Here is a 27696-nt window from a genome sequence, read left to right on the forward strand (position 1 = left end):
AGGGTGAGTTTGATGGCAAAGCCCTAATAAACGTAGCTTTTTTTAGACAAAGTATGATCGAATTGTGATAAAATAAAAACTAGCAACTTAATGATGAGAGAACGTCTGCAGATGAAGGTGATATTCTATTGGCGAAAGGCTGGAGTGATAGTCAAAAAAACAAATTAATCTAGTAGCGCAGTTCTGGGCCGAATTGAATGTTGGGCGAGAGCAAAAACACGACTTCTTTCAGATTTTCCTTGATTTCAATTTATTCGCAATGAGGTACGTCTTCCAGGCGTTAGAGAAGCTAGTGATTTCGTTAAAATCTCTCTGCAGTAAGCTTACATGGAAACTGGAAGTTATATTACTCGATATATATATTTCAGAATCATCAGTGAACACACTAAGTGATCATTTCAACAACATTAGTCAGGTAGTTAATAAAAAATTATACAAATATGGACCAAGGAGTGCGTTATGCAATACATTCTAGTTACCTGGTCCTTAAGAAGAATAGCACTCGTTACCAGTTACGAACAAGTGGCAGTTTCATTTACGAAGTTTTAATTGAGTGAGTCTCGTTTGTTTAACTAAATTATGTACTCTAAATTGAATTAATGAGATGTGCAATCTCGTTGGTAAAACACAACAAATGTGTCTGAGAAGAAAAAGAGACCGAGGGACAGGTGAAAGAGGCGGACGTTAAGAGTGACCACGTTACGTGTGGCGTATACTCAACGCTTAATCGAAGCTTGCATGCTCTCAAGCAGTCTCATAGCAGCACAGGCGTACATCACACGAGTGGCTTGGTGGCGCATGGCGTGGTTACACGAACGCTAAGGGCGGCCAAGGTCATTTCCTTTTCATTTGAGGGCCGGACCAGTGGGTTGCTCCTGAGTGCGCTGTTCCAAGCCTGTTCCACTGGGTCTGTCAGTGTGAACGACAAAGGTGCCAGTGGGCCCGACGGTGACCCCATCGGTGGACTTGACCGCTTCGTGGCGATGTTGGCGTACGATCAAGCCGCATGCCACGAGCCGGTTCTTGTACTCTCGCGCGAACTGGGGGTCAGCCGGACGCCATCTCGTGGCATGTGCCTTCACCACCTCCAGTTTCTGCGGAACATACATCATCCGTTTGTTTCGCAACCCGGAAATACTTAGTCAAAAACGACTAATCAGAACTTCCATAAATAGGACCGAAATGAACTGAAGACCAGGCGGAGTAAGCTGGACTACAAGTGCTTTCAATTCTGCTTCTGGAGCGGAAGCTCCACTCTCCGAGCTGCAACTTTCAAGGTCAACAAGGTTTCACATTGACCTTGACCCAGGCTTCACACGCCTGACGTCGTACCACGTGACTGGCCACAGATGGAGCCGAGCTCCGCCTGCGCCGCGCCGCTCGCCTCGCCGCGCTCGCTTCTGTCCATGGAGGAAGGAAAGAACTCAGGAAAGGCGGTTACGTCACATTTTTTGAAGCCGGCTCCTCCCTACTCCCTCCCCACTACTTGACCGATGCCTCAGCGCGCTTGCGCATGCTTAGTAGGCAATGGGGCAGACGACACCGCTGCGCTACTAGTTACTATTGGCTGCGCCAGCACCCAAATTCAGTTGAGTTCAGCCTTATAACACTCAAGCACTAGACAAGTCATGCATGTCCTATTGCAGCTGTGGGGTATTTTCTCAAGTTCTTAAACCGAAAATTCAGGTAACGTGAGTGGTCTGAGCCGAAAATACACTTCCGCGGGCAGCGGAGAAAATACAAACCGGATCAAAAGTTGGAATGTTCTCTACTGCAGATATGTCAAAATTTTCAGTTTTTACTCTGAAAGTGATGTTTGTGTCAACGTTTTAAGAACAACACAATATCGATGGTGTACTCACGAAACCGTTGGCTGCGAGAACGGTGTACGCGTAGGATGGCACGAACGTCAGCCCCACGAACGCCACGGCTTCTGCGATGATCCTGGCTGGCACTGAGTACTCGTAGTCGCGGAACGTGGGGCTGGGCCGGAAAAGCAGCCCCACCAGCAGGCAGATCTGCGCAGAACCCACCGTGACGTCATGATGCTACAAAAAATTGTTCGGACGCTAGGTTAACGTGTTTAACCTGCCTCATTTTAATGCGGTAGCAACTAAAGTGGCAACTGAAGTGGCAACTAAAGTGTTGAGAGGCGAAAGCCCAGGACACTATGACGTGACGACTTCCGGTGACGTCATACCGTTCCCGTGTCCACATAGATAACCAAATTATAAAGCTTTCGTGGACCTTAAGTGTTAATTACGCTTAATTACACATTTTTCCATGTAATTTGACACAAATCCGAAGTTTTCACGACCAATCTGTGGCAATTTCCACTATGCCGTGACAACTTCCGGTCGATGTGACGTCACACTGTTCCCGTGGCTATATCGACGTCCATGCTATTTCGACGCGATTTGGACATTTCTGCCTATAAACAATTACCTATTAACCTATAGTCATTAAACCTGGTTTCTAGATTCATTTTTTCCGCTTCTATTTGAAGCAACCGTTAGCTGTCTTCCATCGTCTTAGTTCCCGAGTTAAACGCGTGTGACACGCTTTGTTAACGACACTATGAGCCATTAAAGGTTTTCGCTAAAAAATGACAGGGTATGTGATGAAATTCGCTGACTGGCCTAAGGAGACCACATGACCTTCTGACATCACCACCACCTGCCAACCCTGGCAGGCCGCACTGGCCCAGCGGATTGAGATGCCCGACGAACTTGTGACGAATTCATAACCTGCCCACCAGATTGTGAGGCACCTATCAACATTGGCAGGTGCGCATTAAATTAATAATTGACAGACAAGGTCACGTGACCTGGCCATGTCATCGGAACCTGCGGACTGAGCAAACAAGAAAGCGAAGAAAAAGAAGGAAGGAAGAGAAGGCATAACATCAAAGTAGCAGTAATTGAGATCTTTAATGTTATCGCATTCCACTTCTGATTTACTCAATGTTTTTTAATCGTTTTTTCAGTATTATGTCTCTATGAAAGATTCAATCAATACTTTTCTTTTCCAACACATAGTTCGGCATTTCGCCATATAACCCTCTCCTACGTACAGATAGTGGTTCAAGTACATATTCGTTTCAGTTAAGCAACCTTTTCCAACCGCTGGTGTGCCCGCAAGAGCCGTTGGAGTAATTAAATAAAATTAATTCAATTATGTTAAAAAGCTGGAAAACAGACCTCCGGACTGATTTATCTACCGGCGTGGAATTCGGGACGTCGGAGAACATCGCAGAATATTGGCCCAGTATACAAGCTCCCACAAGCTTGATGGGTTGTTGATGTCCAGCCTTATACATCTTCTGCTTATGTAATGCCACTTATAGACCAGAATGAATCTATACCTTGGGCTCAAAAGAAGCACATCCCTGGTCGAAATAATAAAAAAAACTGGCTGTTCTTCTTGAATGAAAGGAAGGCATTCATAACATTTTGCACAGAAGGCACCTGCCGCGAAGATCAGGGTTATAAGTGACCAGGTATGCAGGTTATAATTAAGCTCGAAATGTTCTAGCGACTAAGTAAAAGCGTAGCGTAATAGGTGTGACGTTAAGAGAGATGAATAGCACAGAGTGAGTCAGGGAACGAACATGGCCTGATGACATCCTAGCCGAAATCGACATGGCTTGGGCAGGGCATATAATGCGCAGGCAAGATAACCGCTGGTCCTTAAGGGTAACGGAGTGGACTCCAAGAGAAGGAAAGCGTAGCAGGTGGAAGCAGAAAATAAGGTCGGCAGATGAGATTAAGAAGTTTGCAGGGATAGGGTGGCTGCAGCTGGCCCGGGACAGGGTTAATCGCAGAGACATGAGAGAGGCCTTTTGCCCTGAAATGGGCGTAGTCAGGCTGGTGACTATGATCAAAAGCGTGGGGTCCCGGCTACTTCATCTCGCAGTGTTAGCGCATGGTACATAAACAAAACTTGCTCGAAAAACTTAAATCGCTGAACGTATTCGCTTTGTGTATTTTAGATATAGCAAAAATGAGCAGTCAGGGCGATGGCGGTCGCATCACCACATACCCAAACCAAAAGCGGTTGCAACTGTGAGAACGTGTTGTTTCGTTGGGAATGGCAGTTGAAACTTTGACACGTGAATTCGGTATTGTATATATATATAGTAATTATAATATATAGTATATTTGCATAACTGATGTGTGAAGTTCCATCGCTTACCGTGAGCACCATTGGGGTAACAGAGGACCATAGCACCTGCAGGATCCGGCCCGGCGTCTTTTCCAGCATGAGACCGCAGTCAATAACCACGCGCTCCAGACCTGATATTGAAGCATTCAGAGATTAAATTTGATCCAAAATTCAGTCCACAGCTACCAGAATATATGGCAAGGTAGCAGGCTGAAAAGAGCTTCAATACGGGCAAACGTACAACAGCCAGTGATTGCTTTGAAGTCAGAAGCAACACGAAGGACCATGCATACAATTTTATTAACAGTACCACTTTGAAATATACCGCTTTCAAATTTTAGGCGTGCAGGCGCAGGACCGGGCCACAGCGAGAGGTATTGCTAGCGCTTTTGTGTCCAATTCAGTATTAAGAACTGACACCGCACCGTGAATTTCATTTCCTGTGTGTTTATTCTCGCCCAATAAAAGACAGCTGGGAGGTACGTATAATATGATATCGCTCCTGCCATTGGTTTGATTTCTGTAATTGGCTAGACGCGACACTTCCATCATGGGGCGTGGCGTCGATTGAGCCAGTCGCAAACAGAAAAGAATTAGACTAGCGTAAGTGTAAGATCACTGAATGTTCCGGCTCAGCCTACAGCGTATTCATACTCGCCCGCACGGCGTACTGGACGCTGTACATCTGTCTGCACCACAGGAAGCTGCCTGCTTAAGCGAGCGTAAGAGATGCTTGTAAAAAAAGGAAACATCCGGTGACAGGGCCACTCTGGGTGTACAGCTAAATGGCAATGCCAGCAATAAACGAAGGTAAAGTAATAAGTAAGACAGAAAGCGCCAGTGTGTACCGCGCATGGTCCTGCGTAGTGCGTGGCAGAGCCAGATCCATTTCTGCCCTAGACTGCGGTGCCGCATTTCATTGTATGCCAGCGCCCTATAAGCATCTAGAGGTGCCTCTAAATTGCGCGTAGCGGTCGATTTTGAAATAATCGACCTTACATCGACAGTACACAGGCCTCTCGAATTTTGCGTGTACTGTGCGATGTTAGTGCACGTTAAAGAACCCCAGGTGGATGTTAGTGCACGTTAAAGAACCCCGGAGCCCTTTACTACGGTGTCTCTCATAGCCTGAGTTTCTTTGGAACGTTAAACTCCAATAAACCAAACCAAGCCAGAAGCTGTTTTGTTTCCATCTTTTCCAACAACACGACTGGGCGCGCACATTTTTTATCAAATTTCACATTTACATTACATTTTTTTACTCGCATCGTAAATTATTATGTATAAAATATTTGAAGCTATCATCGGGTAATAATTAATTATCAGAATGTCGCTGCCGCTCGTGTTTCGATGGTTAATTAAACTGGTCCATTAAGCCCGCGCGTGTATGCATTGAGTTTTCCAAAACAGCTTCTATGCTGTGTTTAGTGAGTATTTGAACATCCAGTTAAAAATAAATAGTTGCTTCACATTCCTTGAAGTCAGTGTTAGTACAGTCGCAGCAGATTTTGCTCATTTCCTGAGCAGTTAACGCTCAGGAAAACGACTTCATTTCGACGCGACAGCGTTGAAAATGTATGGCGAGCGGCCCTTACAAAAATGGTCCATATACAGTCTATAGAATTCTTATTGACTCTATTGACCTCCAATAGATATTGCTTCTTGTCCATTCATAATCTATAGACCATCTATAGACAAAATTCTACTAAAAGTATATGGCCATAAATCTATAGATTGTCTATAGACTTGTCTCTAGGATTTGTCAATAGGCAGTCAATGGACTTTATAGACAGAAGTCTATATACCCTCTATAGACTGTCTAAATCTTGTTTTGTAAGGGCGGACACCTGTCCGATTTGGTTAATCAGTCCCGCCACCAGTGGCGCGACCGTCTTTTTTTACGCTTATAGCAGCTCCCACGGATCGCAGACACCCTGCGTCTTGGGGGAGCAGCCTGAAACCTTGTTCTCGAGCGAACCCTGCTTTCCACGCCACAGCCAGCTAACAGCCCGCTGTGGCCACAGTGGAGGAATCGTATCCTGACCTGTCAAATAATTCGCATAAATGAATGTAGGGAAACGAGGAGACGAAATGAATACCATGGGAATGCAGTGACTTGCGAGAGAAATGACTGGTAGCTGTTGGCGGCAGAGTCGTTGGGGAAGAAGAATTGATGGAATTTGTTGGCGCCGGGGTGACATAGAAAAGGTCTAATCGCTTAGTGAATCATGCTTAGCCGTAGGCGCAGAATCATCGGCCATTCCTATTCTTCATTCAATAAGCCTTTCGTTTATATAATCACCCCTTTGTTTCATTCTTATAAAGGTTTCTCTTTATTGCCACGAGGCTATAAGCACCGCTAAAAAAATGCATAATATTCGAAGTGCACTTTGTTTTGCTAGAGACTGAACTTGGTTGAAGGAGCTATGATGCACATGCTGGCCGTCGATGGACTGCGCTGGACATGAGGAAGCCTCAAGGCTAAGCAGATTCTTGAGGGTTGTTCTGATAGCGGTGACGGACCTTATTTCCTGAAGCACTCTAATAATTGTGGGGATCCGTAAGAGCTCAGCTGACAGTTCTCTCTTGTCAACGTTGGGGCTTCCGTTCTCGAAGTTGCTTCCGTTTAGTAGAATTTAAGATGCCTTTAAGTTCTCTCTAGAAAGAACACAGACGAAGACAAGTCCTCTTTCGAAACGTTGGCTCAAGCAACCTGAGGTTTTCCCCTCCCTTGTTCATTTTGGGATCCCCGTAGTGAGAAGGCCTTCTTAGATTTGTTAGCTTGGACATTTCGAGGAGAAATAAGTTTAATATCGCCCATTTACATTCGTTAGGGTTGTCAAGAAAAATATATACCCCAAATGATGTAATACCCGCTCCATCCATGGCAAAATATACAGGTGGCAATGTTGCCCTTCCAATGAATGTGTTATGCAATTGCTTAATTCAAGCTCACCGTACAACTGAAACACGACCAGCAGCTCTCCAATGATGTTGGCGAAACCCACGATGTGATAGAGGTACTCCAGAACCAAGATCTCTATGTACGGACCAGCCTGAAATGAAACGACCGTTACTGTTTCACACGGGAGCACGTTGCACAAATTGAGATTCTGAAAATAGAAGCGCAGGTGTGCAGCCAAGAATTAGAAACGAGTCAGCTGCTTACACATTGTTATGTGGTGAAAACGGCAGTCAGCAAATACGGACCAGATATGTAGGGAAAAGCCGAGAGCTTACGTGGAAAACTTAATTGTGCTCGGAAACTATGCAACACCCCACAAAGGTGGAAATAGCAATACCCAAATTCGGCACTTGCGGTCAGGAATCCCATGCCTCTTGCTCATTTTCTCTCTGATCAAAAGTTATTTGGCATCAAGCCTACAATAGAGAACAGCCCTGATAAATGTGCTATTCTAAAATCATATAGGTAATTCATTGCAAACAAGCAATTAGCGATCACGATAAGTTACAAACCAGCCCAATGAGGCAAATCTCGAAATGATGACATGAACATGGCGCAACAACAAATCAGTCTAATAACTAAACAGAACCGAACGTTACTGCTTTTATATATCAAACTTGATTGAGAGTGAGTGTGAACAATCCGAAAAGAATGGTCAGTGCTTTTTCACATAGAATGTGAGAAGGAGGAGCTCAGATAGCTATGTTCTTATAAAGGAATGGAGACGCAATGCTTTCGTGCTCGTATTCTCTGATAATGGAGAAAATTACCGCATCGAAGGATTTGGGATGGAGTATTCAGCTCCAGTCTTGGAAGTAGTGGTTTCTAATCTTTGTGCCAGTGGCTGCCTAGAGTCCACCTGGTTACTTACAGATGCCATTCGCAGTTCTGTTCCAGTGCTCTTTTAACTCTTCGCCCACTAAGTGGTCGGTGTCTCGAACCAAGTGCAGAGGCGTGAATAAGTGGCTTAAAGGATTTCGTTACATGCAACTACGGTAGTCTAAGGCCATTTTAGGTTGACATTGAAGACCTCCATCACTCTCAGCCACGAAAATCTTCTAAGGTCAATTACTGATGGCATTATTAATCGCTTTATTTTCTTTGGGTCTGTAGTATAGTGTATTATTGTACCATTGCGATGGTGGCTATCTTGGATTGTTTTGGATCAAATCTGCCTATGGCTCGTAGGTTGAGCGCATTGGTATCCGGAAAAGAGGTGTATGTGTCGCATCGTCTTTCGCTCACATCTTGGGTGACATCTATAGCATACAGCATCATGATGGACTTCCGTGCAGGCAAGGCCGTTGTCAAAAAGGTGTTTAGACTTCTAGACGATTACCTCAATCTTCTGAACTGGGACGAGAGTTCCTTTAAAGCTCCAGCACCAGAACAAGTCTTGGCATCAGTGCCGTGCCTCTCTCCTGTAGACTAGACCAGAGAGTAAGCAGAATGCAGACCCATACGCTTGTGTAATCTCAGATTGGGTGAAGGCGATGGACATCTGTGATGATAGTGGGAACCGAGAGGGAGCAAGCATATTCTGTCCGACAGATACTTTCAATCAAAGATCTTAAAGGTGGGGGGGGGGCATTGTGAAAGTTTATTTCAGAAACGCATTGAGGAACACTACCGGCACTCCAAAAACGCAGCTTTAAAATTGCTCTGAGAGGGGCTTTAATAAATTTGCGGTAGGACTGGGATGTTAAAGCACGTCACTTCACGAATATTGCATAGCAATGGTTTTTTAGTGCGCTTTGTAGAAGCTGTGTTCTCTGTAGTCAAAATTTGAATTTCGGCGCCTTCCCCTCTCCCCTCGTCACTTTTTGCACATTGGAAGGTAGGCGCTCCTCCCCCGGCCCCACCCCTGGAGGCGGAGCTTCCTGACCTGTCGAAGCTACGCGGCTTATTGGCCGCGGCCGTGGCAGCTGCCTGAAGACTGAAAGAATCTAACCAATAGCCATCTCCCAACTTGTATGCGTAGGTGCGAGCGACAGAGGAGGGCGCGAGCATGAAAATCGCCGGGAAGGGCTTGCCAACTTTCGCGCATTATTATTAGTTTTCTGCTTCATGTAAAAGTATTATTTGGCTCACGTGTTCATGAAAAACATAATGCAGCGATTGAGCGAGTTGATGTGCCCTTATTGGAAGGGCTTTCAGAGCGCCTTTAAGTAGCAGACTTCCCGGCTCAAGCAATCTGATTTTCCCGAGCATGTAGTCATTTTATTAGCAGGAATTCGTCTGATGAAGCTGTAAAAGAGAATTGAAGAAGGTGCGCTTCTGATAGGTATGGAAAAAGAAAAATTAGCCAATCTGATTCCGTACATGGACGTTACATCACATCAGCAATACAATACCTGGCAACGCGCCAGGGTCGAGCAGTTTTTTCAGCCCGTGTCGGGCTGCTGAAACTTCGCAATAACGTTAATCAATGTGCGCCGAACTGTGAGGGGACCTGGTGGCGTCACGCTTTTCTTGACACTAATGCGCTATCCTTCTGCTATCCTTCTTAATAAATAAATAATGAATAAGTGAATAAATAATAAATAAATAAAGGCACAATCCTTCAGAAGAAGCCGCAGTAAATAACCTGTCGGGTCCTCTAAACTAAAAATATTTTCAATTTAGGGGATGATTCATCCAGCCCACCGTGGATTCCCTGACGAAGCACAAATTGGAGTATGTTACCAGCACACGACTCAAATGGTATTGTGTAGCTGTTTTTTTTTGTTTTTTATATCTATCAATGTTTTCGCATTCTTGCGTCGTATTTATTCCTTTTACTCCTATAAGCTTACACGTTCTCGCCCCTTGTTGCCCGCAAGAAATTACATCTTCGGTTCATGTTGCCGTCGTTTACAGTTATCGTTATTCACCTCAACATGCGCTTTTCTATGCCTTGCCTCGTGCTTTCTTAGGCGTACGCTGCCGTCCTGTTGGTTTCACTATCTTCCCGCTCTTTCTTCCGCGCTGTTTATCCTCTCTTCGGAATAAAACGACCAGTTGAGATCGGCATATTGATTTTTTTCTCTTCTATGTTTCTGTCTTGCTGCGCTGAACTTTTCCGCTGAACATGGCATAAGGAAGTTGATCAGTGATTCCGCAATGCATAAGCAAGGAAAGCAGCGCATCGAAAGAGATGAAGACACAAGTACGACACATACTAAGGGCTCGAAGTCATGCGTATGACGTAACCTGTTTATCACGGGACCTGTCTTAGTTCATACGCCTAGAGGATTCCATTCGTCTACTACCAAAGCAAGCGCACTGGTTTGCAGTTGTGTTTTGGCAACATTATTGCATTTTCTGTCGCTACAGGCAAGACGACGATGGCGACGCAGATAACTGGCACGCTACTGTAGATATCTAAATTGCAGGAAACTAGTACGCGTGATTAATATGACTCAGTGGGACCTAATTTACGTCATTTGTGATTGTTGTCCGTCGTAAAAATAAATAGGGTGACGTCACTAAAAGCAGCCACGTGACCATCGCATCCATTACAGGAAACAAACATTCGCATCTTCAGGCACAGTCTCCCAAGTGGACAGAATGAACGGCAGTTTGCGCTTTTTCTGGTGATCAGTGCAGTTTTTTGTGGAAAAAAAGTTTTCTGGGAAAACTGGAAAAAAGCAGTTTTTTCAGAGATGTTTTCAGAGCAGGGAAAGGTAGAAATGATAGAGGGAGAGAGGTACAATATACAAGTAATCTATTTAGACTTTAATAACGTACAATTATTTGCTGTTTCTACCAGGAGAGCATGAAACAATGAAAGATAATCCCACAGCAATCGTTACGGAGTACGCCGTAGAAGTAGGCGGTAAGAAGCTTCTACACGATACCGGCAAGCTGTCTCAGGAGACAAAAGATCTAATTAGGAACGCCAAAGCATCAGGGCGTCTAACTCTACAGACAGAATAGAACTAGCAGACCTATCAAAGCTAATAAATCAGCGCAAGGTAGCCGCCATAAGGAACTTTAATATGGAGAGAATCGAGCATGCGCTAAAGAACGGAGGTAGCCTAAAAGCAATGAACAGGAAATTAGGCGTAGGTAAAAACCAGATATATGCGTTAAGAAACAAAGAGGGCAATGTCATTAGCAATATGGGTAAGATAGTTCAAATAGCCGAAGAGTTCTACTCAGATCTATACAGTAGCCGATGCAGTCAGAACCAATCTATAAACGTTGGTCAGAACGTTAATGAGAGAGACAGAAGCGCATCGTAATGGGACATGCCGCCAGTAACGAAACGGGAAGTAAAGAAAGTCTTAGGAGCAATGGAAAGGGGGATAACAGCTGGTGAGGATTAAGTAACAGCATATTTGTTGAAGGACGGAGGAGAGATTGTGCTACAAAAACTGGCCACCCTGTATACGCAATTCCTTGCGACCTCGAGCGTACCATAAGCTTGGAAGAATGCTAGCATTATCTTAATTCATAACAAAAGAGACGTCAAGCACTTGAAAAATTACAGACCTATCAGCTTACTGTTCGTTGCCTACAAAGTATTTACTAAGGTAAATGCTAATAGGGTCAGGACAACCTTAGACTTCAACCAACCAAATGACCAGGCGGCTTTCGTAAATGATACTCGGCAGTAGGCCATATTCACACTATCAATCAGGTGATAGAGAAATGCGCAGAATATAACCAACCCCTATGTATAGCCTTCACTGATTACGAGAAAGCATTTGACTCGGTGGAAACCTCAGCTGTCATGCAGGCATTTGAAGAGTAAAAACAAAAACATATGTGTCGTGTTTGCAATAGTTCCTGAGGTTATAGACATAAAATGACTCAAGTTAAATTCGTATTGTGGATGTACCCATCAGGACAAGCATTCAAACTGGCATTGACACTCACTGGAGTTGCGTAGACGCAACTGGCGAGCAGGCAGACGGCCGACGTCACCCCCCGCACCGTCCGCTTGTTGACGTGCGAGTGGGGGAACTCCTCGTCGACCACTTCCACCACCAGCTCCGTCGTGAGCAGCTGCAGTGAGCACGCGGAGAACATTTCAGTTGTTGAACACCAAAACACGCGGTAAAATCCTCGGAGAACGCGGTACGTAAAACACCGTGCTTCTTGGAGGTTTGCTGCTGCAGACGGTTTTAGTTCCACATTCCTCTACGCTGAGACAATCTATACTCATAAGATGAAAAATAACAATAAAAAATGGCAGTGGCTCAGCTCAGCTAGGCGAGGATATACTTAGCGAAAGCAGTTTCGTCAAATTACATTTCCGTAGCGACGTCGCATTTCGGCTGGCGAAGCGAGCGAGGGCGAGCGCAACAACGAGACAATCGGTATGACGTCATACCAAACGGCGGCGGTGGTTCCGCGGCGAGGCGCGCGGTGTGACGTCATGCCAGATGGCGCGGCGAGCGCGCGGCGTCCGCAAGCTGCGGTGGTTGCTAGGCAACTGCTCAAGGTCAGTCTCTTGGTTTACTCGATTTGGCTGCACTTTCTGAACTAGTTCAGAGAGTGCAGCACCTCTGTACTCGTTTTTTCAGTGCAGCGCGCGCCCCCTGCACCTCGCTATTTCTTTTGCAAAGGTGCAGGTCTAGTTCAGCGCGAGTTCACAAATTTTCTGAACTGCTTGGCGAGGAAGTGCAGCGAAAGTGCAGCGATGGGCTCTTGCATGCCAAATTCCGAGCAGACGACGATGGTCATTCGTGGTACCGACGGCAGAGAAAAAGACGCTACGATTGTCTTAAATCCTGACGGATCATTCCTGCGGGACGGCAGCGGCTACGTTTATCAGACAGCAGGTGAGTACCGAGGCGCGACTGCCTTGAGCACGGTGTCACCGCTTGAAAAGACAAAAAAAAACAATAATAAACAGTACGCGCGCAGTTTTGAGCGCTATTTATATGTATATTTTCTCTTCGGTGCTCAATTTAATGTCTCGTATTGCACTACGAAACGTGGTCCTTTGTGTTTTAAGGTCGGTCATGTGCGGTTATAGTGCGCACGTGTGTGTGGTGCGTGTGCGCGCTGTGCAGACATAATTTTGATTACACAAGTGCATCTTTGAGCGGCATTAGTCGCCTGTTTCGATGTTACCAGTTTTTGAGCGACAGCAGCCGCTTTTTGTGCTTTATTTAGGAAATACATTTTTACTTACACACAAACACAAAGCAGTCTCGGTGATTTTGGGCGCGCATAAATGTTGGCGCTCGTCAAGGCAGCTGTAGTCTGAAAAGCTCTGCTGTCAAAATGTGCTGTGAACGAATTTCATTTTTCTTCTGCAGACGGGGAGCGTTACACGCTGGTATTCTCCCAAGAGGCTGCCGGAACACCCCCCTGCCAAGCACCGCCTGCCAGCCCCCCTGCCTTTGAAGCCCCCCTATCTGCTTCGGCCGACCATCCAGATTCTGAGCGGCAAACTGGAGGCCATCAAGAAATCGATTACGACCTTTGGAGCACCCGGAAAACAAAATTTCTTATCAGTAAATATTCCGAGTTCATAGACCTTGTAGGCAAGAAAAGGGGATTTCGGTGAGTTGAACGATTGCACTTTTTGTTTACCTTGCATACCATCCATGTATTGTAGATCAGCGCCTTAAATTTAATTATTTGCTTCATACTCAGAACCAAAAAGTTGATGTGGCGGAGGATCACTGACCTTATCAACGCGGAGTTTGGTGGGAGCCTGACGCTGACACAGGCGGAAAATAAATGGAAATCCCTTGAACGGGCCTACAAAAATGCAAAGAAAAAAAACAATTCGTCGGGTCATAACCGTGTGATGTGCGACTTTGAAGAGTAAGTTACAGCTATTATATTTTTGTCCTATTTTGCTCTTAGCGCTGCTCTGACTTACTGTGACATGCAGGGAGCTATCGGGCCTCCTCGAGAAGGAGCATCACATAAGCCCTCCAGTTGTTCTGGTGCCTGGAAGGGCACCACTTTTGTCGCAACCAGGAAATTCGGAGTAAGTGCTGGTTATTGAGTGATAAAGCGTTCATTATTGAGCATTTGTGAATGTGTACTTCTAGCAACACCACCGGTGACCCAACCGAGGACACCGAGGAACCGCCGCTTTCGCTGCCAGCTGCGGTTGAAAGGCCAGCACAGCCACAAAGGAAGCGACGTAGTGTGTCGGCTGCACAGAACCTAAGCCACACTTTGCAAAGGATGGAGGACGGCCGGCAGAAGCGCCACAATGAAAAAATGATGCGGCTGGACCGCCTTATTGATTTGCTTGAGAAGTACGTTCAGGGCAACAAACCGCAGCAAGTATAGTACTGTCAGGAGACACCTCCTGTAGAAATTACCGGCATTAAATAAACTTTTTTCAAAGAGCTCAGGTTCATTCTTGCCATGGTGGTATCCTTGTCAGATTCCTTCGAACTCATTCCAAAGCACTAACAAAAGGTCATGCAGATTGCTAAAGTCCGCTTGTTACCGGGCCAAATCAACTCCACCCATGACTGAATAATAGCAATGTGTCAAGCAACTAGCCAGGAATGTGATAGCAGTAATATCCCTCACCTTAACTTCTGCAAAACTTCAGTGTGAACATTCGTTATCGACCAACTAATATAGCATATTCATAGGCGATTTGTTCACCAAAATACTCAACACTTTTGCATCCATGAAGATGACAATGAACACACCATTTGGTAGGGAAACGGAAGAACATTTATTGTTCACTTTAGCACACATCTTAGCACTGCTGCATCGCAATGGCATATCTCTTGGCTTCGGCGGTGTCTACCAAAGTGCGGTCGACATCGTGCTGCACATCTTCATTGCCCACGTCTTCCTGCTGTGGCACAGATGCTTCTTGCAGAGCATCTCTGTCCTCATTGCACAGGTTGTGCAAAACACATGTTGCCATAACTACGAAGCATGCCTGCATTACTGTCTTTGAATCTGCAAGGTACAGCCTTCTGAAACGCTGTTTCAGGAGGCCAAACGAGTTTTCAATGGTAACTCGCTGTTGGCTGAGCCTCCTATTGAACCTTTTTTTCCACGACGGAAACGTGGCCTCATTATCGCGATATGGAGTGAGCAGCCAAGGCATTAGCGGATACGCACTATCCCCCAATAGGTATCCATCGCTGCACAGCGCTGCAGCATTCCCATAAAATGGGCCCTCTCTCAAAACACGGGCGTCATGCACAGATCCCGGAAATCCGATACACACGTCAAGAAATTTGTTTTCATGATCACAAATGCCCTGAAGAATTATCGAGGGCCATTTCTTCCTGTTATAGTAGGAGTGTGTCGACTCATCTGGCCTCAAAATTTCTATATGGGAGCCATCAATGCATCCCACTGTGTTGCGTGGCCCTTTTCCAGAACTTTTGGCTAAAAAGCCAGCCTTAATGCGGGCGATCTCGGCACCTGTGGGCCAGCGTATGACTTCTCCGCTGATGGAATGTAGAAACTGCACGACTCTCTGCACGCATGCGTTCACCGATGAGTCAGTCACATCAAACTTGTCTGCAATAGAAAACATTGACGTCTGCGAACCAAGGTAGGCCAGCGCAATAAGGCACGTCTTGTCTGCGGGGATTTGCGGCCGTCCTCGTCCAGCACTTGGGAAAAAAGACGACATTTTAAACTGTGAATACAGGCCTTCAAAAGTTTCCCGTGAAAGCCGGAAATGCCTCTTAAATTCCTGATTGTAATATCTAGTCACAACACCCTCACAGTACATCGGCACACGATTGCGCTGTTGTCTCGAAAGTACACAAGCCACAGCCACGAGCACATCGTCGTCGTCTTCGCTGTCCGTCTCCATAAGCTGTATTGCCGCCTCCACATACATGCCTACATTTGGCACGCGCGACAGCACGTAGCACTGCAGCAGTAAAAGTATCGCGAACCACAGGAGGTCACCGCAGCCCAACACCTCGACAACGCATGGAAATGAGCGCTTCCCTTTGTTTGTGGCGCGCAATGCAGACGACAAGGCCTGCACTGTGTGCATTCGTTTTAAGTAGCAAGTGAGGAGCGTTGGTGGCGCTGGCATCGTGCTGCACTTGAACCAGCTGAACTGTAGCTGCACGCCATCTGCACGTAGTCAGAACCTTCTTGGAACTTACCAGAACTAGTGCAAACAGTGCAGCCAAATCGAGTAAACCTTCTGAGCCTCCTCGGCGAACCGCCACAGCGAAACCGCAATTTCGTGAGGAATGCAGCCTTCGATACAAAATTTGGTGAAACGTACCATGAAGCAGGGTCGGCTGCTGGGCTTAGCAGCGATTAGTTACATACGGCACACAGAAAGTTCCAAGTTACAGAATGGTGTCGAGTATCCTTGTCCGCACCAATCCGGACCGCTGAGTGCAGCGGGAAACAGAAAACCATGGGGGAGCTGGGCACTGTACTGAGGAGGAGGACACTTTATCTAACTTGTTGTTTAATTCCTGTCATGGTTGGAGTCATGTCGGTGAAAGTGTATCAAAGCTGCAAAGCTCTCCAAAGCATAAGTAAAGCAAGCTAACGCCGAAGGAACACGTTAAGGTTGTTTTCTTACAGCTTCATTCTTTTACATATCGGGCAATGATTTTAACGAAATATGACAGAATATGGAAAACGTTCTTTTGTGTCAACATCAAAGATTGCGGCTCCTTGGGCAGGCCACGCTCGGGCGACATTTGTAGGAAAAGCTCATGAAGGACAGGCATTCAAACAGCGGACACTATGTGGTATCAGTGCACGTTAGAAAATACAAATGGTCGAAGTTATTCCGGAGCTCTTCAGTACGAAACGCCTTTCTATTCCCCTTTATTGATTACCAGCTTCGTTAATTCCCTCACCCCGCCGTTCGTGTGTCCAGCGAGATCGAGGCACTACTGCGTATTTCGTGTCCTCATAAGCGATTTATATTATATATATTTATTACATACCGGGTAACCCAGAACAACTCACGCCAAGGTTATTAAAAGTACGGATTGCCGTAGGTTAGTGAAACTCACTGAATGCTGTTGAGAGTCGTGTGGCCTGCTATGCAGCATTTTCTTCCCTGAGTAAAGTTTGTTTATTAGAAAATACTAGTTAGCTAAGTCTAAAAATCTAGGCTTCCGGAAAATTGTGCAATCGGAAGTTAGAGCTGTTTTGAAAAACAGAAGACTAAAATATTTTAAACAAGGTACCACAGATATATTGCTAGTCTAAAAAAAAAGTTCGCGAAATACGAAAACATTGTGTGTTAACGGTGTTCTTTCAGCGCCCCATGACGATCTGTAAAAGGTCAAAAACTACTCATATGCGGATGCTGCAGCCGACAAGGCTTTGAGTTGGCAGGGGCCAGTTCTTCTTGGGCACGTAAAACGAGTGAGGAAAGGAGCGGTACGAATTCATGCGGAACGTGGGTTTGAGTCAGTTATGAGTGTTCTCAATTTCATTGTTTCCATAGAACAATGCAGCTAATTTGATACACCGTTCGTTTGCCAGACAAAGGGGAGCTGAGTGCATTTAGGCCGCGTTAAAAGTGGAGATGGTGGGCTGGCGCACTTAAGAGAGGTGCATTCACTGAAAGCGACAAAAAAAACTTGCGAGGAAAGGGAACGAAAGGCGTGGTAAATGTCACATTAGGGGTGGACGCCTTAACAGTCAGGGAAGTTAGGAAGGGATGAAAAATTTACAGGACGTTTACCCTTGTGGCAACGCTAATTTCGATGATAGCTTGGATACGGTGAAATGCTGATGCAAGTCAAAGTGTTCAGTTGCCTTCTGTTTATGGGTGAGTATGCCTACCCTACACAAGGTGGGACAGTAAACTATGTGCCGGGACTGTTGTTCGAAATAGTAAGCGGTCTGTCTTGACCGCGGTGGAAACGGGCTCGCGGCGACTGCTGGCAATGCGGTCTCTAGATCATGGCGGCTCATAACACAATCTGCATGGCTTGAACCCTTGCTACCTTTGTCTGGATAGTAGAAAGCCGCATGACAGCGTTTGCAGTCGTCAGAGCAGCTTAGTTAGTTGGCATGTGCGAATAGACCAAGCGTACCTGTGCCCACAAGAGCGCTGTCGCTATTTGCCGGATGTCTACTCGTTGGAGGCTTCACTTCTGGCGTTTAAATGAGACAGTAGTACTCCGCGCTGTCCAAGCGCCGCTAGTTATATCATTGCAAATGCCCCGATGTATGTGTCTGAGTAGTAATTGACGGCCAGGAACTTACTCTCCGGGCACAATTCGTTCGCTTATGCTTAAAATCCCAGAACTCTTACCTCAAATAATCTAGACAAGCTCAGTAATATAGCGTGCGACCTCTCCCGTGCTCGCCAATACCCTGTGTGCGCATTGTCTATGTCTGCACAGTCTAAATAAATGAAGTGCTTCGGTGAGCGTTGCCGTTCCAATGCAACAAGCGGCAATGAGAAGAATTCCCCTCAGTGTCGCTAGAACAAGTTCAACATGAGTTTTTGAGTCCTATGCTTTGAGAGCGGATCATATACCAAAGGTCCGAGTCCAGCGAAGGCCAGAAATAAGAGGAACAGCACCAGTAGAAAACCGCTCGTCTCGGTCGAGAGTAGCGCCTGCGGGACCTCAATGAAGGCCAAGTCCTCCACGATGTCTGCGCCGGGTAAAAGATCGAGAGAGAGAAAGATGTTCACAGTTCCCTACATTCTTATCAAGACCGACGCGGTAAATCTGCATACGCAGGTACGGAGAAAAGCAACATACCTATTGTTATGTTTTACAGTGTTGAAGTGCTCGTTCCGATTTTTTTACGCCGTGGTGACGGCTGTACAGAAGTGAGGTAGAAGGGGAGAACTTCTAAAGGACATACTTTATTGGGCTGAGTTCTGCCGACAAAGATTGAACAACTGGATGGCGGTGGTAGCTGCGAAAGTGCTCGGCGGTGATCGAAGAATACAATCTCTGCCGCACTAGGCTACGCTCAGTTTAAAATTGGAAAGGACGTTTTGACATAAGGCAGCAAAAGCAAATGCAATGTCAAAGTAGTTGCGCGTGGCCGCGAGCAATCGACGTAAGTGTGCTCGCATCTCGCGTCAGAAAAAGTGTACAAAGCTTGAAGCCTATATAGGCCACGAAAAATGAATGAACTTGGGCCACGAAAGGCATAAAGACAAGTTATTATTATTTCCTTTTTAAAAATCGTGGGCAATTAACAGAGGAATTGTTTTTTAAGGCCATAGCAGTAGAGGGGCCGTTCTTGTAAAAATCCAGCGTCCGTCCGTGTCACAAAAAAAACAGGACGCCCACCTGCTAGGTGAACAGGTGGGTCTCTATCAGCGTGGCAGGTTGAAATTATATTTATAGCTAGCCGAGAGAGGGCGTCCTCCCAACCTGACGACTATAGAAGGTGGCACCCTGCTGTGAGCAAGCTTGTTTGAAACAGACAAGGCGCGAATGGGGCGGGGACAAGAAGGAACGTAAAACAACAGGACAGGCGCCAACTACCAACTCAGGTTTATTGCAAAACACCCTGCATTTATACGCAGCACTGAGCCGTACCACGCAAGACAAACACAAGGAAAGCACTCAACAACAAAAACTATCATCCACAATCAGCATACAGATTACAGGCGAGCGAGATACCTGGCCAGAAAACGCCTCAGTACAATAGACACGTCACATATGAAACCGAAAAAGCACCTGACGTGAAAGCTCCCTCGCGAAGCACAAGCGCAAATGTCAAAACAAAAAATGGCACACATTTTCGTCAGATTTCTGAGCTTCGTGCATAAACAAAACAAGACAAGTGACAAGTTCCTTCTTTCCTCGTCCCATTCGCGCCTTTCCTGCTTCAAACATGGCTACGAACCAACCAGCCCAAACGAAAGTACTTCATGAGTAACCTGCCCGCCGTGGCAGCTGGCAGTGAAATTAATTCAAATTAATTCAATGTATTCGACACCTGCCCCCAGTGGCACTGCGCATGAGCTCGTTGGTCGAGAGACAGACAGCTTTCCGAAGAAATAGACGTGCCGAAATTAGTCTCAGGAGCTCGTGAAGACCAATCTAGGCCTCACAAGCCACCACCGGTAGCCGTGTTTGAAACAACCACCTGCCGGTGCACTGGCGCATCCTTTAACCGCTGCACCACCGTCCCCGCGATCTATGAATGTAAGTTAGAGAATGGCGAATTCGGAATATACGCCTATGAGCACGTAGGCAGAGCCTAGGCGAAAGAAAGGGAGTACTTGGGGGGAGGGGGAGTTCTAACACTATCGTAATGCACTGTTAAGTCTAAGTTAAGCGTCTTGCATGTTTTTTAGACATGGGAATTAAAAGAAGGTACAAGAAACGACAACCGCGTGCCCTCGTTGGGATCCGAACCAACTACATCTGCATGCAGTGTAAAGTGGCTCTAAAAACTCAACCACGCCGGTGGCTGTGACGCCATTTACTTTCGATGGTACTTAACCATCGAGAGAAAGCTAACCTAAGCCGGACGTAAAGACACATACATACAAATACAACGTAAAGACAAAGACAGCTACTCTTTGCAAATTGGGAAAGATGCTTTGCAAGTAGGGTAGCACCAGGGGGCGGCAAAAGTTAGGTGGGCGTATGAGATTAAGAAGTTTGCGGGGCAGCATCTGACACAAGAGCGGGTTAGCTGAAGAGAAGTGAGAGAAGACTTTGCCCAGTAGTGGACGTAGTCAGACTGATGATAACGATTAGTGGTAGAAACCTGCCTGTGCATTGTAAGAACTCTGAATTTCATCCTGTGCATAGGAAGAGAAAGGTCGTTCGACGATCAAATGATATGTTGGCGAGAGAAATCCTTGAAGTCCCATTCATTTCCTCGGTCGCAAGGAGCACATATGACAGCGATACATCCCTTGGTGTTGTCCAACAAAGCTTAGATTGCTTGATTCAAGATAAAATAATTCGTCTTTTTTACGATTGGTTGTAGGGCTTCAAGGTTTTTAAGTTTCCTGATTCTAGATAAAATCATTCGTCTTTTTTATGATAGGTTTTAGGACATCTAGATTTTTTTACCTCTACTGCAGTAACAATACAGTAACAATATTTAACCATTCAATGTTATTTGTATGTCGTGGTTTTATATGATAAGCCTTTTCTTTTCATTGTAATCAGTCTCTCCGTTTACCTCGTTATCTGTGTGGCTAGGCATCCGCAGTGTTTTGTTCGAAGGTGATAAGGGAATGAAACCACCAGGTGTCAGTTAGAGCTTGTCCCATCTTTTCTTCGTCCTGTGTTTCTGCGCTAAGTATCTTTGTAAAAGGCAATATTAAGCCCAAACTCCCACTTTGCCATGAATATCTCTAGTTGCGTTTCTTTATGTATAGGCAAGATAATGAGGGACGTGGTCGTAAAGAGATTTTGCCCGACAACTCTTTGCGGCCAGTGCGCCATCACTTACTGCTGCCCATGATCTGGTCGATCTCGAGGCCCGTCTTGTGGCCGTAGCTGCCGAGCATGAAAAATATGACCAACGCCGTGCCCAAACAAGTTACCGTGTCAACAACCAGGACATAAACCAGGTCTCTGCATCGCAAAGAAAGAGAAAAAAAAAATAAATTCGAGCCTCCAGCAAACGAATACTAATTTCATGTGAAAGCTCAAAATTTTCTTTTCACTTTTACAATCACTGTACGAATACATACAGCAAGTACTGGCCTCAGACGGCATGCAATGACTTGCGTAACAAACCTTGTTCATTCTTTCGCAAACGCGTAAACAGATCAGCAATGAATTAGAGAACACCAACTTCATCGCAAACTGGTTCTACCGAACCAAATGCTTTATAGACAGTAGCGGTGATGTTGGAAATCACACAGTAGCGACATGGTGGCAGCAAAAAACGAAAACAAAGTTGATGCATAAGAGAGACAGGGAAAACACTATATAAGGTTCACCTAAGACATTTAGTTATGACCACGGCCAGATAGTGTAGAACATAACACACAATAGGGTCCGAGTGACATGCTGCCGAGGCGTCGTGATTGACTGTTTTATTTTTTGTAGTTCCTACCACTGCGTATTTTTCTTGAGTCACCCATATTATGTGCATTTTTCATCTCTTTCTGTCACTATGCCACAGCAACTGACCAAAGCCTTAGTCTCCGTATCCTGCAGTCCTCATGTTTTTAGACTGACATCTCTACAAAGGAATTTCTTCTTGCTTGAAGGTGCTGCAATCGTAACCAGAGTGATACATCATAACTATAGTCGGATACGACTTAAGTCTGCAGTGAAGCTCCACCCACATTCAGCCTCCGCGCACAGAATTCCTCCACGATGAAAAAGTAGTCCGCTGCATAAATGTTTCTGGTTACGTAAACAAGAAGCTTATCACAAGAGAAAAATTGTAAGCTCCAGGATTTTCACAAGTGGGTTGTTTGATATATTCAAGCATTAAAAAACTGATTTTGTTTACAGTTACGGTTGGAAAGCGGAGTATTACAGGATGCCGCGGGCGGCAAAGTGTTAGCAACTGCAGTTTCTTTTTAATGTTGTATCCTACTATAAAAAAATTTGCTAGGGTTTAGCTTTGGTTAAACCTGGTAGGTTGCGTAAGCATCCACAGCGTTCCATTCAGGACAATCACCGGTTGTAGACGATTCGGTTTCGATAGAGGCACGGTGCACCTGTCTAGCAGCGTCTTGGGCGCGCCGCTTAGCAAGGCGCTGTTCGCGTTCTTCATCTGTCTCCGAAGCCCGTTGTCGTTTCCTGGCTTCGTCAAGCCGATGTAGCCTCCCTTCAAGTTTATCAGGCGACATAATGACGGAGCCGGCAAGCAAGCGAACGCATTTTATACACCCCCCCGTTCTCCAGCCTCCTCTCCACACTCCGCAGCTGGCGAGAGCGCGGTGAGGGCAGCGCCTCCACTCGGCAGCGGCGCGGCTGGCGGCGCCCTTCAAGGTCAAACTTGCCTCGCGGCCGCCCCGACGCGACGGGCTGAAACCTGTCGTAATATTGCTTACGCAATAAAACTTCACGTTCTACCAGAGGTCACAGATAAGGTTGTCCGGGCTGCTCTAGATGACCAATAAATGGTAGGAGTGGGCGATGTTACATACGGTGACATGTGGCCCAGCTAGCCCTCCCAGGTAGGTGAAGGAAAGCCCGCAGATGTGGTACCACTGTCACTGTTTACTCACCGCCCCTGGCAAAAGCACAAAGTTAAAGCAACTCGCAATGGCTGTATGAGCATTGAGCATACCGCCGTTACTAACTCACATGATGAAGTTGTTCTGGAAGGAATTGTGGGCGCTGATGAAGCTGATGCCGTAGCCACCGAGACCAATGCCGAATGCGGCGAAGGCCACCACGTCTTGCCACATCTGTGCGAGAGTAAGAAACGAACAGTGGACCAAGTTTTGCACATTCGAATGCTTGCCAGTGCGAGCTTCGATAACTTGGAAGTTTCCACGCCTACAATATTTTGAAGTTAGTACGTATCGATAAATTACCGCATTCTAACGACAATGAAGCTACTTTATCTGAAAACAAACTTTTCTCTGCGGGAAAAGGCGAAAAAATTAAATACAATTGCGGCCATCTCCGGCGATTCAGGATTAAACTGTGACGCGTAGACAGTTTTCTTTGCCCGAATCTCAGAGGTTTGGCTCGTGGAAAACAGCACGTTGTTTAAATTAATCCTTTGTCTTCCACTAAGGCGTCCCAAGACCACGTGTTCATTAGGGAAGTTAAACCGTACATACAACTTATTTTTATCGTGTTTTGTTAAGAAAATTAACAAGTTTTTATCTCTTCTAGCTGAATTTTTCAATTGGATGTGATACTACCTATTTGGGCTAGATGCTCAATCATGGTTACCATGAAATAAGCGCTGAGAACATAAAGACGACGACAAGGATAGACGTTCGAAGTGCCCAGTTCCAGCAGTCTATTATTCACACGAGAAGTCAGTATTCGCCGGTTGCGATATCCATAAGCCCTTGTTTTCGCGAGAGCTCTTTTTATTTATTTATTTATTCAAATACCCTAAAGGCCCTCTGCAAGAGGGTATTACATAGGGGGGGGGGGGTGGGGGGGGGGGGCACACGAAACACACTAATAAGAATATGCGAGAAACAAAATAGTAAGAATAAACAATTTCAGCAAAACATAGCAAGAAAACCACAAATACGCAAACACCAATATTAGAAGTGGATTAAAGTTCGAATAAAGATAAGATAAAAGTGTGAAAATTGAAACACACGGGGGTTCAAGGATAACACAAAAAGAAAAAACTACAATACGATATCGAACAAGATGCACAGGTATTAAATTAGTCCTGAGAAAAAAAACAGCTAACCACAAAAACGCACAGAGACGTCAAATTCTGATATGAGTCCACAGCATTTGATGAAATTGATCGGTGTTAACTTCAGTGGCAATATCTGATGGTAGGTTATTCCAGTCAGCTATGGTTTTGGGGATGAATGATTGTGCATAATGGGTCGAGTGGCATGCTGGGCGTTTGACTTTGCAGGGATGATCACGGCGAGGAAAAATGACAGGGGGTGACTGAAAGAAGTCTTCGCGCAAACGATCATGATGATAAAGTTTGTGAAAGAGAGATAAGCGGGCGTGTTTCCGTCGTAGTGATAGCGGATGCAGTTCGGCACGAATTTTTAAAGGTGAAACACTGGAGTACGGAGAATAATCTGAAAAAATGAAGCGAGCAGCACGGCTTTGCAGGGATTCAATGTTACGTATAATGTAGTCTTGGCTCGGGTCCCAGATGGCACATGCATATTCAATTTTAGGCCTGATTAACGTGATGTACGCGAGTTTCTTTAGATGTGAAGGCGCTTGCTTTAGTCTGTGTTTCATGATTCCGAAAGTACGGTTAGCAGATGCAAGAGTAACGTTGATGTGATGATGCCATGTTAGATCCGATTGCAAGTTGACTCCTAAGTATTTGTACGTGGTAGTAAGTTCGACAACGTTGTTACCTATAAAGTATGAAGTTGGAATACGGGAAGAGGAGTGTGTAAATGACATGCACTTAGTTTTAGTATGATTTAGGGTCATTTGCCAGTCTGAACACCATCTGTTTATTGCGTTGAGGTCTGACTGCAATGCTTGATGGTCAGTGTCAGTAGAAATGGTACGGTAAATTACGCAATCATCGGCGAACAGTCTTACTCTGGACGACATGCAGTTAGGTAAGTCACTAATATAGATTAGAAAAAGCAAAGGGCCAAGCACGCTCCCTTGTGGAACGCCGGACGTGACAGGAATAAAAGGGGAGTTGTGATGATTAATATTTGTGAATTGAGTTCGAAATGACAAGAAATCTTTTATCCATGCAATGACTTGTGCGTCAATGTTAAAATGTTTTAGTTTCAGCAGTAGCCTGTGGTGAGGAACGCGGTCAAAAGCTTTAAAAAAATCTAAGAATATCGCGTCGACTTGGTTGCCAGCGTCAATACATGAAAGCAAGTCATTAGTAAACCCTGCAAGTTGCCCATCGCATGAATATCCCTTGCGAAAGCCGTGCTGGTATTTACTCAGCGTTATCTGTGGAACCCACTGAAGCATCCATGAACATGTGACTAGTCAAAAAGTGCTCGAGAATCGGCGTCCACAGTAAGAAAAAGTGGCTGGTGGTTCAGCATTCCTAAGCACGAAATATTGTGCGAAATCACAGAGGGCACTCAAATTGTGGGGGTAGGCCAAACCCATTGTAGGGTGTCCCAGGTCGGTTCCGAACGTAGGTCAACTCAACTTTCAACCTTTCGGGAGTGCGAGACACACATTTCAGAGATAGGCCAAACCGATTTTTGAAGGTGGGTTAATCCATTTTTGCGAATAGCCCGAGCCTGTGCTTCACCCGTGCGTACCCATATTTCCAGGCAGTTAAATTCGGCCAAGGTCATCCCAAGCGCGAATTCTGGGGGGTCCTAATCATATTTGAGATATATATTCTTGTGACATACGATGTTTCGCCATCCTTATCCTGCAGGGCCATCCCAAAAATTGAGCTTTCTCCATTGCCTTGCACAACAATTCGCTTAGTGAGTGTGGCTGAGGCTTTATTTTATTCGCGTGAATCATCGTCGAAAACACAGGGGTTAGGCTAAAAAAGCTTTTGCATTAAAAATGTGCCGCTCGATACTCAAGCGCGTATCTCTCACCGGCAGGTATGCGAAGGATTCCAGCTTCCAGACGGGCAGCTGTCCGATGCCTCGGAAGGCGCCCTCGCGAAAGACAGTCCCAATGAAGAGCGCAGCCAGCAGGGAACACTTGGCGGCGGCCAGGACGTACAGGGACTGCGCCAGATGATGACATCTTCAGTACAGAAACGTTGTGTAGAAAATGTCACACGCACAAGTGTGCACACGCAAGCCCAAACAAGCAAAATGAAACACATGGGGTGGAGCCAACTGATTATAGCTCGACTGATAACGACCTTGTTCAGCACGAGTCACCTCCCCTGCCTAGTAACGTCTACCACAGGACGCGAGCAAGCGAGAATTTCGATTGACGTTCCTGTCAACTCCTAATTCCCGTGTCGAACTGTCAGAGTGCCATCAATGTGAACCAGTGAGTGGGCGCGGTGGAAACATCGCCCTTCGGGGCAGCGTGATTGCGTGATCGTGCTAGTGGCCGAGTAAATCGGGTGAAAAGTTGCAACACTGGTATCACTCTCGCTTCTTAACCCCAAGCACAAGGCGAAATATCCGGACTCTTATTGTGTACTTGCTCTATGTACCCGTGGAATCCAGCATGCTACACACGCAGCCAATCCCCGCCGAGCTTAGTCCCCCGACCGGCTAACACCCCAGCCTGATCCCAAGAGCCCAGCCCCAACTCACGTGTCGCATCTTGGGCATTCCGTCTCTGACCAGCGCGAAGAGGCCAGCAAAGAGGGCGACCGACATCATCACAGTGTTCGGCCGCAGTCCCCACAGGTCACTCACACCGCTTCCCAGTCCCAGCATTATGTTGCTGCACAACGGTGAGGGAAGTGAAGGTGACAGGAGTGCACTAACACAGGCGCGGAACGCGGTATGTGTGCAACACACCATCCATGACAAAGCAATACCGTCATTTGAGCCGCAATGATTTACGCTTGAAGGCTAGTAGAACTGAAGCCTCCATAGCTCAGTCAAGGCCAAGAAATGTTAAAAGGGTCTTCTCATCATGAGGTTAGAGCTTAAGGGGTTCCACAAACTCCCCCCAGCTTGGCTGAAGAGCAAAATCAGGTAGCTGGAAGTTTTTCATGGAGGCTGCACTAGTTATTACCCTGGCAGTAAAGGCTTGACACAAAGCTTGGTGAGAGATGTCAAGAACTTCTTATTGAGCGAGTTGGTGCATACTGTTGTAGGTACGAATTGCGCACAAAACAGACACACAGGAAGAAACACGAGGGAGACTGAAAGAGCGCTCTTGTCAGTCTCCCTCGTGTTTCTTCCTGTCTGTGTCTTTTGTGCGCAATTCGTACCTACAACAGAGATATGTCAAGTAGAGTAAAACTGTCATTGACCCGTCTGCTGCTGTCCACTACAGCCGACTTTCCCTTTCAAGGCACTCATAGCGACACGACTGCCCTCGTCTAGCCGGCGACTTTGCGCACGCACTTGTAGAAGCCGGCGACGGCTGACTCGGTGCCCGGCACGCAGTTAGCCGACGCGTTGTTGAACTCGTCGA

General features: G+C 46.0%; 1 protein-coding gene across 1 annotated transcript; it reads right to left on the reverse strand.

Moving 5' to 3' along the window:
• Window positions 1–261: 261 nt before the first annotated feature.
• On the reverse strand, window positions 262–27696 carry LOC149336698 (sodium- and chloride-dependent glycine transporter 2-like). The gene is made up of 11 exons (XM_089554755.1): window positions 27627–27696; window positions 26862–26994; window positions 26181–26315; window positions 23272–23375; window positions 21452–21576; window positions 18549–18667; window positions 11993–12121; window positions 7121–7220; window positions 4195–4295; window positions 1863–2018; window positions 262–1094 (listed from the first exon to the last, which is right to left on the reverse strand). Exons 2-11 carry the CDS (start codon window positions 26985–26987, stop codon window positions 846–848), a joined length of 1344 nt encoding a protein of 447 aa, XP_089410881.1. The 5' UTR covers window positions 26988–26994; window positions 27627–27696; the 3' UTR covers window positions 262–845.

The sequence above is a fragment of the Amblyomma mixtum genome, chromosome 7 (assembly GCF_055824585.1).
Source record: "Amblyomma mixtum isolate Tamu chromosome 7, ASM5582458v1, whole genome shotgun sequence".
Lineage (NCBI taxonomy): Eukaryota > Metazoa > Arthropoda > Arachnida > Ixodida > Ixodidae > Amblyomma > Amblyomma mixtum.

Coding starts and splice junctions, on each gene's coding strand:
- LOC149336698 (XM_089554755.1), bottom strand. CDS start 26,987: ATGCTGGGACTGGGAAGCGGTGTGAGTGACCTGTGGGGACTGCGGCCG. Junction 26,316..26,861: donor GAATGCCCAAGATGCGACAC/GTGAGTTGGGGC, acceptor CATCTGGCGCAG/TCCCTGTACGTCCTGGCCGC. Junction 21,577..23,271: donor TTCCAGAACAACTTCATCAT/GTGAGTTAGTAA, acceptor TTTGCGATGCAG/AGACCTGGTTTATGTCCTGG.